The sequence below is a fragment of the Sus scrofa genome, chromosome 18 (genome assembly GCF_000003025.6).
Source record: "Sus scrofa isolate TJ Tabasco breed Duroc chromosome 18, Sscrofa11.1, whole genome shotgun sequence".
Lineage (NCBI taxonomy): Eukaryota > Metazoa > Chordata > Mammalia > Artiodactyla > Suidae > Sus > Sus scrofa.
The window spans coordinates 44,807,748-44,821,203 of NC_010460.4; the positions used below are offsets into that span (position 1 = coordinate 44,807,748).

At 51.4% G+C, this 13,456-nt stretch overlaps 1 protein-coding gene across 2 annotated transcripts in view; it reads left to right on the plus strand.

Moving 5' to 3' along the window:
- Positions 1–13,456, plus strand: part of JAZF1 (JAZF zinc finger 1) — a 338,572-nt gene that overhangs the window by 319,218 nt on the left and 5,898 nt on the right. For both annotated transcript variants that reach the window (NM_001315730.1, XM_013985762.2), the window contains 1 exon segment: positions 10,674–10,843. In NM_001315730.1, coding sequence (NP_001302659.1) covers positions 10,674–10,843 — 170 coding nt within the window.

The following is a 13,456-nucleotide window of genomic DNA, read 5'->3' on the forward strand; positions in this document are numbered from 1 at the left end:
CATAATGAAATTCTGCTCGGAGGAGGGTTGGGAAATATGTAAAGGATCAGAATTCTTAGTTTGCATAGCGGGACGTCAAAAGATACCCCAGACTGAACTTCAGGAAAGAGCAGTAGCGGCCTGATGTTTAAAAATGGGGAGGAGTTCCTGTCATGGAGCAGCAGTGAGTGAATCTGACTGGCATCCATGAGGACGCAGGTTCAGTCCCTGGCCTCGCTCAGTGGGTTAAGGATCCGGCATTGCTGTGAGTGAGCTGTGCTGTGGGTAGCAGACGTGGCTCGGTTCCTGCATTGCCATGAGCTGTGGTATAGGCTGGCACCTACAGCTCCCATTCGACCCCTAACCTAGGAACCTCCATATGCCGTGGGCGTGGCCCTAGAAGGCAAAAAAATAAAAATGGGGAGTAAATCCAGGTAAAAGACTTATAAGCGGTTGCCATGGGGGAGCGGGGGGGGGGTGCAGAACAGGGGCCTCCTCTTTCATGTTATACCCTCATAGAACTCTCTTTTTATTGTGTACAATGATGGCTTTGATTAAAGAGAAGAAATTTTAATTAAAAAATGATCATGGAAAAATACCAAAAGGGCAAAGGAGACCACCTAAGGGGATTTCTGCTGGCCAAGTTGGTATGATAATGACTGATAATTAACTAATTGAATCAGTGAAAAAAAAATCAATGCGTCCAAAATGATACTTAACCTGGGGAAATTAAAGTGTGCCTCAAAGTAGCTATAATATAAGGACAGTGGAAATAAAAGGATTTGCTTATATTTCTATAATTTTGATCCGTTGGGAGCGTCAGCATAGATGGGGGTTGCATCCTTCTGTAAAGTAGATGTCTGCCCATAAAACATAGGTGTTGTTTTTCTCTACCTCCATTAGCAGATTGGCAGGGCCTTGTGAGTAAGCCCCCTGGCTGCAGGAAGCATAGGAGAGACCAGCCAGCCTGGTCCCACACAGGTGGAAGAGGCCCTGAGCTGGAGGGGGTTGCAAGACGGGGGAAGAGCTGTGTGGCTAGGGAGGATCCCTGGTCCCTGGGAGATGCGATCTCCAGTGGTCCTGGGAATTATATTGAAGGCATCATATGGCAAGAAAGACAGGCAGGAGTTCCTGTCATGGCGCAGCAGAAATGAATTCGACTAGGAACCATGAGGTGTTGTGGGTTGGATCCCTGGCCTTGCTCAGTGGGTTAAGGATCTGGTGTTGCCATGAGCTGTGGTGTAGGTTGCAGACCTGGCTTGGATCTTGAGTTGCTGTGGCTTTGGTGTAGGCTGGCAGCTGCAACTCCAATTAGACCCCTAGCCAGGGAATCTCCATATGCCGTGGGTACGGCCCTAAAATGCACACACACAAAAAAAAAGACAGACAGACAGAGCCTTTAAAAATCCTGTTGTGAAATAAGCAAACCTTGAGTGAAAAACCCAGGCATCCAGCCCAGGAAATGCAGGCTCACTCTGGACTCCTCTTGCCCTGATGGTCCTTATCAAGGGTCAGGTGGTCGACTCCTCAGAACCCCCACCTTCCACTGGCCGACATCAGCTCCTCTTTCAACAGATTCTCGTAACCCCAGAAAGGTCAAAACCAAGGGTGGAAATAATGAAAAAGTAAATCTGTAGGACCATGTTGTATAATAGGTTAAATATAGGGTTTGTGGTCATTGTGATCATTTGCATCATCTGTCTGTTTTTAAGATACGAAGCTTATCTACTTAAATGGTAAAAGGGTATAACTTTGTTGAAATGCGTAGAATCTAAATTTGTAATCAGCACCTAAACATGTAGGTACATTCTTTTTGGTGTTTTTGGTCACCCCTCAGGATATGGATGTTCCCAGGCCAGGGATCAGATTCGAGGGACAGTTGAAATGTATGCGACCCCAGATACTTATCCCCCTGTGCTGGGCCAGGGATCGAACCTGTGTCCCAGCAGTCCAGAGACTCCGCCCATCCTGTTGTGCCGCAGCAGGAATGCCACATTCTATTTTGTAGCTTCTGTTTTTATTTATCAAATAGTATCTGAATGATCAGAAACATTTGTTAGATTTATAGGCGTAAAAATTTAGCACTAAACCAAGTACGGTTGACCCTTGAGCACGGAGGGGTTAGAGGCACGAACCAACACAGCGGTAAATCCGAGGAGAATTTCTGGTTGGTCCTTTGTATCCACATCTCCGTATCATGGATTCAGTTAGCCAAGGATTGTGTAGTACTGCAGTGTCGATTACTGCAAAAACCTGCCTGTAAGTGGACCCATGTAGTTCAAACCTGTGATGTTCAAGCGTCAGCTGTGTAAGTAGTTGTTTTCTTTTTTTTTTAAAGGCCTGCAGATAGTAAAGATTCAAGCAGCTATGACATGGGGTAAGGTCATGACAGAGCGGTGGGCTGCTGCTTGCTGTGGGAAGCCCTTGGAGGGTTTTAAGCAGGCAAGTGAGATCATCCAATTTCTTTTCCTTTGTTGGAGACTATAGGAGGTCACGGGTGGAGGCTGTGTAGTCTTGGGTCCCTTCCATCGCTAGAGCCTGTGAAGGGTATTCCCTCATTCAGTCATTCAACAAACATAAGTCTGTTGGCTCCTTAAATGCAGGCACTGCCCTGAGCCCTGGGGTCATCACCAAAGATAATGACTGAGAGCCTCCTAATCTATCAGGCAGTGTGGAGGCCTGTGAGGGAGGCATCAGTTTGGACTGGGAGAACCAGGAATAGCCCCATCGTTAAGGAGGGGACAGGGGAGCATGACATTCTAGGGGTGAGCTGAGCCCAGGAGCGAGGAGGTCAATTTGTGAGGCTTGGCGATGGTCCCCGGAGCCGTCAGTGCGCCTTCGTTCCGAATCACACGTGGCCAGTGCATTTAGACTCCTGTTCCTTCAGCTCGTATAAAGTGGGTCAGTACCAATTAAAGCTAATTTATAATGATAAGTCTATAAGGCAGAAAGGCAACTCCTTGCTAATGTATTTGTCAGAATTTGACACCCTGGGAGAGTTTTAATTTGCTGTCACTGCAGTTATCACTTGGGCATGAATATTAATGATCTGTGTTAAAAGAAAAATGTGGCATATTGGGTTTCTGGAAAAGGTTGACTTATTTTTAATCTAATCTATGTGTCATGGTGTTTATGAATACAAAGAATGAGAACACATAGGTGCTAAAATGGGTCGGCGCACTCTTCCCAGAGGAAAAAAGTGAGCAGAGGGCAGAGGCAGTGGACGGAGGCTGCAGGGGAGGGGACAGGACTGGCAGTGGCTGCTTTGGCAAGGGAGGCTGAGCTGGGCGAGGCGCTTGGCAGGCTCTTGGGCCGGGCGGTGGGGTCCTCCAGGTGGCTGGTTACGGACGCCCCTGTGTACAGGGCTCTGGACCCCAGCTGCCCGTGCGAGTCGTGAAACCAGCTCTGATTTTTCCTCCCTTGGCTGATAAGCAGAAGGAACGTCGCAGCAGTCCTGTCAAATCCTAGCTACTGGGTTCTGCTCATTTCCCAAACGGAAATGCTGACGTCAGCTCTTGGGGCCACCCAGAGGCACCTCTCTCAGCCACTGTCCTGCCCACCTCGGGCCCCCACCCTGGGGAATGTACAGCCGAGGAGGACGACAGTGGGAAATTCAGCCCACGGAAGATGAGTGGCAGCCACTACCTCCCTGTGACGGTGCACGTGAAATTACATTTTCTGGTAGAAACCCTACCATTGGTGAATGTCAGTTTTAAATCGATTAATACTGCCTGTGATTCAGAAGCGCTTGGGAAAAAACAACAATTCATGGAGATTTTCTTCAAAAGCCTGGACTGCCACCACCCAGGAGGGCAGGGGCTCACCCACTCGGCTGGAGGGGGCCAGCCCCACACCTCCCGCAAGCTCACAGGCCCTTCACGTGTGGCTAGGACACCCCCTGTGTGTCCGTCCCCCTCCTCCCTAGCACTTCCCAGGCTCTGCTCCGCATGTCACATCTTTCTATCCCTCCATCAGGGATATTCCATGTGAAAAGAAATCAGAGGGGCATAGACTTCGAAGGCCCAGACCAGGCCTGCTTGGTTCTAGTCAGGATTCCTTGAGCACGGCCCTCACCTCCTGAACCTCAGTCTTTGGGGAAATTAACTTTGGTGCCATGGAAAGCACCTCTCCCAGGGCCAGGCTCACAGGAGCCACCCCCTGCCCACAGCTAAATGGCAGAGGCATCGCCTCCTAACTCCTTCTGGTACCGGAAATGCATGTTGAAAGCAAAGTTCGCTCATTTATAGGCAGCTACAGTTATTTTTATTTTGTTGTTTTGTCTTTTCTAGGGCTGCTTCCTCAGCATATGGAGGTTCCCAGGCGAGGCGTCCTTTCAGAGCTGTTGCTGCTGGCCTATACCACAGCCATAGCAATGCCACAGCAATGCCAGATCTGAGCCGTGTCTGCTACCTGCATCACAGCTCACGGCAATGCCAGATCCTTAACCCACTGAGCAAGGCCAGGGATTGAACCCGCAACCTCATGGTTCCTCATCGGATTGTTTCTGCTGCACCACAATGGGAACTCCCAACAGTTTTTATTTAAAAAAAAAAAAGAACAGAAAGAAAGAAATCCAGGTAGGCACTGGTAAGTTTAGATGTAGAAGTAAGTGCCAGAATTTAAGGAAAAAATCATTTCAAGCAAAAGGAGGCCACATCCAGAAAGCAGGCGTGTGGGCCAACGTGCCTCCGTGCGTTCATTGGGTCTTCCCATTCTGCCCGTTAGCACAGGAAAAATGACAGGGCTTAAGGGCACCCTGACGTTGGGCAGAGCCTCGAAGCCGTGGGACCTTGGAACCAGAGCATCAGCAAACACACTGACCACCCTAACGAAATAATTGCTTGGCTGAATCCCCACTGGCACCTTCACCCAGCCCCCCTGGCCGCCCCGCCATCCTGACTGTCCCCCGGCCTTGTGGCTCCCCTGAGAGGCAGATCTTTGAAGGTGTTCTCTCTTCCAAGGGAACGGGGTCATCAAAATTAGCGACCTGGGAGTTCCTGCCGTGGCTTAGTCGATTACAGCCTCAGCCAGTATCCAGGAGGACGTGCTTTCGATCCTGGCCTTGCTCAGCGGGCTAAGGATCTGGCCTTGCTGCATCCCGAAGAAGCCTCGTCCTTGGGGTTTGCATCTGCTTTTCTTTGTTAAGGCCCTCAGGATCTTTCTTTCTTTCTTTCTTTCTTTTTTTTTTTTTTTTTTTAAGGCCCACACCCACGGTACATGGAGGTTCCCAGGCTCCGGGTTTAATTGGAGCTACAGCTGCCAGCCACAGCAACAGGGGATCCGAGCCGCGTCTGCGACCCACACCACACCTCACAGCAATGCCAGGTCTTAACCTGCTGAACAACCTGCGTCCTCATGGATCCTAGTCGGGTTTGTTAGCGCTGCGCCACGATGGGGACTCCAGACCTTCTCTTTCGGGTGAGAAAGCTTTCCTCGGGCCTTCGGGACAGTCAGTGTGGGAAGCAGGTTTCTGTTTTGTGATTGAGCGCTTGTCCCTTTCAGTTGGCGTGACCAAGGCTTAGGGCTGACTTGTCCTATAGGTCAGGGAGGGGAGAGGCGGGGAGAGATGAAGATGAACGGGTCCTCGCCTTTCCGAGCTAGAATCCTGAGCCAGGAGCCCCAGGATGGCTGAGCACCTCTAACTTCCTTGACGCGTACCTGAGTGTGGGGTCCAGCGCTTGTTAAGTTAAGCCTTCCAATTGCAATGCTGACTCCCGACCCAGTGCGCCCCAACCCAGCTTTCTAGGAGGACACCTGCCAGGCTGCCTGTGGCCTAGATGCCTCCTCTGGGCCCCAAGGGTTCTGTGACTCACACTCTCCAGAGTCCTTTCTTCCCGCCTCCCTGCTCCATTTACTTAAAACTACAGATAGGGGTTGAGGGTCTTTTTCCTCTTTGACACAGAGGAAATACGTTTTATCAATTTTTTTTTCCCTTCTTCAAAGAATGAAGGAGAAGGAGTTCCCATTGTGGCTTAGTGGGTTAAGAACGTGACATGGTGTCTATGAGGATGCAGGTTCCATCCCTGGCCCCACTCAGTGGGCCGGGGATCTGGAGTTGCTCCCCTTGGACCTCTGGCCCCAGGAAGTTCTAAATGCCACGGGCATGGCCCTAAAAAGAAAAGAGAAAAACAAAGGGAAATGAGGCAGAAGTTAACATGTATGGATTCTGGGCGATGTGGGCTCAGAACTAGAAGCTCGTCCTCGCTCCGTCTCTGGCTGGAGCCGGTTGCTGACGGGTCGGGCTCTCAGGGGGCCTCAGAGTCACGTGCTCACTCAGGCTTGGGATGAACGTGAGTATCCACGCCTTCAGGCCCCTCCGCTTCCCCTGGAACAACCCAAGGGCTCATTTCAATCCCACAGCCTCAAAGCTGGCTGGGATGGGGCCCGTCTGACCCTCTGGCTGCCTGACCGCAGTGGGCTCCAGAGTGAAGGCCCAAGACGGCAGAGGAGGGGGAGGAGGGAAGTAGGAAATCTTTACCAAGAATTTCTTGTAGTAACACATCTATTTATTAAATGATTTTGTCTTCACCCTCTTATCTGTGTATCTGTTTCCTATCATAGTATATGAGTAGATGTGTCTCATTTATGTAAGTGTATTCACACGCACCTCCCGGGAGGCAGGGCTCACAGCTTCTGATCGATTGGCATGTAGGATCGAAGAGCTGGGAGATGGCTGCCAGGAGCGCCAGCCTCGCTCCATCCCGTGGCCCCTAAATGGGGGCAGAGGGCGGGATTCTCTCAGCAAAGGGCTGGCGTGTGCTGAGAATCCCTTCATTCAGAAGCTCCTTTTGCGGTGGCCGATGAAGCAGAGATGGAAGATGAACCAGGCTGGGTGGGCTTCTCTCCTTGGAAAGACATGAGGAAACGAGCAAGGCAAGGCAGAGAAGGTGGGCCCAGATGGTTTTGTAACTAACGCTGTAACTTCCGTTTCAGATTAGCTCTTCCTTGGGTTCAAAGATGTTCAAAAAGCGACTTAGAGCAGTAGGCTTTTTGACCTTGGATGTTTTCTGCAGGACACTGTGGGCCCTGCCGGCAAGTTTTGCAGACGAGCCCCAAGCCCTTGCCAGCATCTGAGCCTGTGTGACTTTTTGGAACCACTGCAGCCCCCGGGCCTGCAGCAGGCCCTCTGGCTACAGAACAAAGGACCCACAGCACAGCTGGGGACATTCCTCGTGTCTGATGACAGGGTCATGTTTGGGGTACAGGAACCCAAGCAGCAGTAGATCCCCCCACTCCTCTGTTGTTAAAAAAAAAGCGGGTACGAGAGAGAGAGAGAAGAGAGGATGAAATGAACTTATGTGACCTTTGCCTATGTATTTACCGAATACTTCTTTCATGCTAACCCTATGCGATTGTTCTAAATACTTTTAAAAACAGGAACTCAATTGCTCTTCACAACAGCCTTAAGAGATGGTAGTTTTATTAGCCCATTTTACAGATGAGGAATCTAAAGCTCAGAGAGGTAACATCACTTGCCTGGGGTCACGCAGCCTGTTGGCGGCAGCGCCGGGGCTCACATGGGCTCCCAGCGTGGCTTCTGTAGCGCTCTCTGCACAGCACCTCTCCTGACACGGAATCCTTCTTGTATGTTTTTAGTGGAGATTCCCAAACCTATCAGAATTATCTTACCTATTGTCTAGTTTCACAACAGGCCTTTCTAAAACCAGTATTATTTTACATGTAATAAGTAGTACCATTGCAAAAATGATACCATGCTGTCTTCTGTTTTTTTGAGCACTTCCTATGCGCGGAACCTCCTGTGCCAGGTGATCTATAGACAGTAATTCTTTTTTAAAATTTATTTTTGTATTAGAGGATAGTTGATTTACAGATTGTCGTGCCAATTTCTGCTGTACAGCGTAGTGACTCGGTTATATATGCCTTCTTTTTCTCCTGTTGTTCTCTGACGTGTGCCATCCCGAGAGACTGGATATGGTTCCCTGTGCTGTGCAGGAGGACCTCGTTGCTTCTCCATGCTAAATGTAATAGTTTGTACCTTCCAACCCCAAACCCCCCATCCATCCCACTCCCTCCAGTGGACAGACCCTAATTCCAGTCCTTAAACTGCCAGGAAGAGGTGTTCCCCCATTTCACAGGAGAGAAAGTAGAAGCCAGGTAGCTTGGTCACTCAGCTGACAGTGTCCAGCCAAGGCCTGACCCCAAGGCTGTGCGTTGCTTGGCTTTGATGTGGGACAGAACTAAGTATAAACAGATCCTTCTTGATCCCCATCCAAGGGACACAGTTTCACAAAGCAAAGGACCTTGTGCTGTGCTGATGACAAGGATGCCCGGTTTGTACGCCTGTTGTCCCCATGCTGGCTTTCACTCACCGAAGCATCCTGACACCCTGACATATCCAGTAAATCAATGGTCCCCCTACCTGCCCGCCTTGGAACTAGAGGCCGCGTAGTTTCCGGGAGACTGAGTCCACAGCATCAACCCCCAGCCCCGGCCCCTTGGATCCTGGAGAGTCTGGCTGTTTTGACTTCTGCTGGGCTTTGTTAAGCCCCTGGTTGGTCTGAGCGCCCCCCCCACCCCCGCCCAGTTGTAAATGTTGTGAGATTCCTGATATTCAGGTGAACCAATTAGCCCAGTTAGATGGGTACATTAGTGGTTCTCACTTTCTCAGGTCCTGCTGAAGGAGCTTTGCAGAATAGCATGTATAGTTTTCTAATAAGCAATTTCCAGGGCACGGCACATGACATCTGTTTAAGAGGGAAGTGTCCCAAATAGCACCCTCCTTAAAAGCAGCTTTCACGACTTGCTCCAGGACCGGCCTAAGGACGTGGCAGGGTAGTACCCCTGTGATGGTGTCACAGGAGCCCTTCCAAACGGGGTCTCTCATTCCTGGGGGCTCCAGCCAAGTCCAGCAGGGCTTAGGGAAACCCACGCTGAATGCTGTTTTTGCCCAATTGCCTTTCTGCGCTGCCTGCATTTCTAATCAGGCTTCAAAATGGGCTGCTTTGAATTCGGAGAGTGGTAGGTGGTGGAAGATCCGCAATGTGGCGGGGGTTGAGAGACACCCCCACCCCCACCCCCACCCCAGAGAGCTGCTGGCGCTGGAGGCCTGGCAGCTACGTGGGCAAAGTGACTCCCTTAATAGCTAACTGAGAACACACAGGCTCTTGACCCTGGCAGGGCTCGATTTCCTCGGAGGTACGGAAGTGACAGTCATTGCCACCTCCCAGGGTCACCGAGGATTAGGTGAGACGAGGCATCGAACGTGCCTGAAACATACGAGGCCCTCATTCACCTTCCTCCCTGGATCCTTTGCAGTGTTCACCTCCAATGCTGGCGTCCCTCCTGTTCCTGGCTCACCTGGCTCTTCAAACAATCTTATTAATGCCTATTAAAATGAAACCCAATAAAAGTGCCAATATTTGGTGTTGAAATAATTGATGGAGCAGAGGGAGCCCAAGGAGCACCCCGGCAGGCCCCTGGTGCAATTTAGCCTCACACCTGGGGGATGAATTTCACAACTGTAATTGCTACCATGTAATTCTTATTAATGTTGTGCCATAATTCCTATTTATTCCACGGGGCTTGTAAATGCATTAGGACTTGTCAACATATTATTTTACACTGTTTATGATCTGTAGAATTATGTCCTTCAGGGTTGTATTGTGCAAAAGCTCCAAATAAATGGCCACGGACGTCGTTAAAGAGCCAGAAGGGGCAGCTTGTTGAAGCAGTTCTCCATCCCCGCCAAGAAGTCGCCGAGGCAGGGGTTTTTAACATTTTTTTCCTTTCCTTTTTTGGCCGCCCCTGGCAGATGGAGTTCCCTGGCTCAGATCTGAGCCACAGTTGTGCTCTCCACAGCAACACCAGATTCTTGAACCCGTTGTGCCAGTCCGGGGAGGGACCCTGCAGCCTGGTGCTGCAGAGACACCCCCGTGAGGCAGGAACAGCGCGAACTCCCAGCGAGGCAGATTTTTAATTCAGTCCCAAGCAGAACCCTTGCCCTCAGAATCCCCGCGTCCGTCTGAGCTGTCTGCTGTGACAGCTCAGGCCTCCCTCCGAGACAACGCTGTGTGTGGCTGAAAGGCAGGTGCCGTTCCCTGGAGACAGGTGTTCGATCCTCCTCAAGCTAGACCTGCATCCTGACAGGGACCCTGCACCCTCGGAGCTCTGGGCATTTCTGGCCCCCTTCTCCCTTGCTTGGGGTAACCCCTTTCAGTCCCAAATTTCTTCATCGTCTTCAGCTCAGCCTATAACGAAAAAGATCTGCAATTAATTCCCACTGAAGTGTAAATGCCCAATGAATGAAAAGCTTGTTCGCACAGATTTTTGTATTTACTACACCAATAAAGCATCAATCTAAGGGACAGAATTCTGTCCACTGGAATATCAGGCGTGTGGGGTGCCTGCGTGGTGAGGGGGGCATCTGTCATGGTTGGTTGGTTGTGGTTTTAGCCTCCAAGCCTTCCCAGCACCTTTGCCTCCACAGGCTGGCCTGCCACAGAATCACGTTGAAGTTCTGGCACAGCTCATTCCTCTCCGTGAATGTGGGAATGCAGAGATTCCCCCAGGGAGTCCTAGGGGCTGATGCGCCCGTGGTCCCTCGGCGCCTGGGATGCTCTCTCCCAGGCAGCAGGGGCTGCCTGTCCCGTCTGCGGTGGCTCCTGCCCTGCAGGGTGAACCTGTAGGGACCAGGCTGCTCCTGACATCCTTGCGTTTCTCCTCTGGCCCCGCAGGCAGTGAGTACGACGAGGAGGAGGTGGATTACGAGGAGTCGGACAGCGATGAGTCCTGGACCACAGAGAGCGCCATCAGCTCCGAAGCCATCCTCAGCTCCATGTGCATGAACGGAGGGGAGGAGAAGCCTTTCGCCTGCCCGGTTCCTGGATGCAAAAAGAGATACAAGGTAAAAGAAGGACCACCTCACCTGGCGTAAGAGGACAGACCTGGGACGGAGTCCCGAGCCTGTAGCACCTGGGGAGAGGTGCCTGCTGTCCCATGCTGCTTGGGTGTGTGGTCCTCACTGTGACCCAGGCCTGGCCCCGGCTGCCCTCGCTCGGGTCAGGGCTGGCCCTGCTCTCTGGGCAGTAGGAGGAGTTTCCCCTTCACTGGCACAGGTGGGAGGTGTAGGCAAAAGAGATTTTTTTCCGTAGGAGGACCCTGTCTTGGGTATTCTTCAAATTCATGTCACATCAGTCAGAATATCAAATGTGTCACCTATTTGTTTGCCAAACACCTTCCCCAGGGTTGGCTCTGCAGGTGGTTCACAGAAGAGCCCTTTGAAGTCTTAAAAGCCTGCAGTCGGTTGCCAGAGCCCTTCTGGAAAGCGCTGTGGGGCATTTAGCTTCCAGCTGAGGAAGTCTTTGCCCCCGACCCCCTTCCAGCATGAAAGGACATCAAGAGAAAAGGGGTTTTGCTATTTTTCTCCTCAAACCACCTGCTTCAGCTCCAGCGTTCTCTGTGCAGACAAGAACTTGTGTCTCTGAGGGCCTGACCCTGGGTGTTAGGGCAGCCGAGGGCACTAAATTCTCTGTTAGGAAAACTCCAAAGGACAAAACAGAAACGCCCACAGCGTTCGAGTGTGGGTCCAAGCGGGCGAGGCAAAAAGCAAGTTTGCCAGCTCTCCCATGAGGGGTTAGCAGCTCCTTACAATCCGTCCGTAAGACAGAAAAATCAGAGCCTTACCTGGTGCATCGGGTGAGATGCCAGGTTACCCACAGCGCAGCAGGCTTGACTCTTTTTTAAGAAAGGCTGGAAGAATGTGTGGCAGCACGCACACTTCCCAGATTGCTCTTTCTTCAGCACGTCTCCAAACACCAAAAAAGAATCTATTTCAGTACTTTTTATACCTACTTGTGACATAAAAGCATGAAACACAAAGGTACCACAGGTCAGTGGCCCAAAGTCTCACCTGCTCTCTATGCTGGTTAATTTTATCCTATTAAGTCCAGATGTGCTTTGATATAACTAAAATGCAACCCCCAGGATGGGATGTGAGAATCCGTCAGGGCGTCATGACCTGCGTCAGGGTTAGAAGGTGTCCCCGGTGTGTATGGATGTTCTTTTGGGTCAGAATGCATGGAAATTTGGGGGTTTTTTTTGGGGGTGGGTGAGTAGGAAGGCAAGGAAATTACCTCGGGAAGCCGGGAGCCCAGGGGATTGTTGACAAGCTGGTTTTTCCTGAGGACAGCTCTGCATTGAAGAAAGAATTTCTCTGCTTCTTTCTTTCAAAGTGGAAAAAGCTGGGCAGAGACGCTGTCCCTGTGTCCTGCCTGCTCCCCGATGCTTTTTGCGTCGCCTCCACGGGAGCCGGTCCTCCCTGGGCTCCCCCCTCTCGAGGGTCCAAACACTGTTTCAAGGCCGTCTAGCACATGAGCTGTGCGAAAGGAGCAGAGCAGGGACCCAGACTGCAGCCGACCGAAAGCCAAAACGGCGTGGGAGTAGAGGGGCTGAAGAGGATGAGGCATCTCTCTTCTAGTCTCCTCCTTCGCCAGCCTTTTCCCTGGTCGCTTCTATTTCCTTATCATTATTATTCTTTTATTCCTTTGCTTCTGTGTTTCCTGGGTTTCCAGCAACTTCCTCCTGCAGTTATCGGTGTCTGGGTTGGTGGGGGCTTTTTGAAGTGTGGGGGCTTTCTCCATCTAAGGCCAGAAGAAATTTGGGTGACCCTTGGGCCATGGAGGCCGCCTGCTTCAGTACCGCGAGCTGGCAGGTGGCGTGGGTGGCGATTAGTGGTCCTGATTTCCGTGAGGAAGGTGTGCGTTTCCTTTTCCGGGCCAGAATGCCAAGAAAGGCTTCTCCTACCCGAGTGTTTGCAAGGAGTGTAGCCGGGTTCCCCAAAGCTTTAGTCTCTTTCAGTGGCCGCAGAGCAGTGGTGTTCTATGGTCTCATTATTTCACCGGGTTTCCTGCATGACTGGTGAGTTGGGTTTTGGTGAGAGCAGGATGTAATGAGCCGCTGTGCTGCAGAGTCAGGTAGAAGTGCTACCACCTTGTTTATTCCCAGGGCCTGACTTCAGCCGTGTCTCATCCCTGGGCCCCCGTTGGCAGGGAGTCTCTTGGGCACTGACTCAGGATTCGGTCTCCTCCCCATTTCCCTGGCATTTGCAGAAGTGAGAAACAGAGCATCCGGCACCTCACACTTCAGCCAGGCCGGGCAAGGGAGAGGGCCCAGCAGTACAGCTAAGCCTTCGAGTGGTTCCCACAGTAGTTGCTCTGCTGAGAAGGCCCCCTGCCCCTCCTCTCTCCCCCAGTCCTTTCCACTTCTGTTCCCCTCATTTCTCCAGGCACAGCTCAAATGCCACCTCCTCGGGGACACCCTTAGTGGCTTTCCAGACACTCCCCAACTGTAGACTCAAGTTGTGTCATCTGACCTTTCTGCCTGCTCTGTTCATACGACTGGCAGAGCACCTACGACCTCATTAGCCCAAGAGTGCTTAGGTCTCAGAGACCACCCCCCAGGGAGTTCTCCTGTGGGGCAGCAGGTGAAGGATCTGGCGTTGTCACCCTAGTGGCTCGGG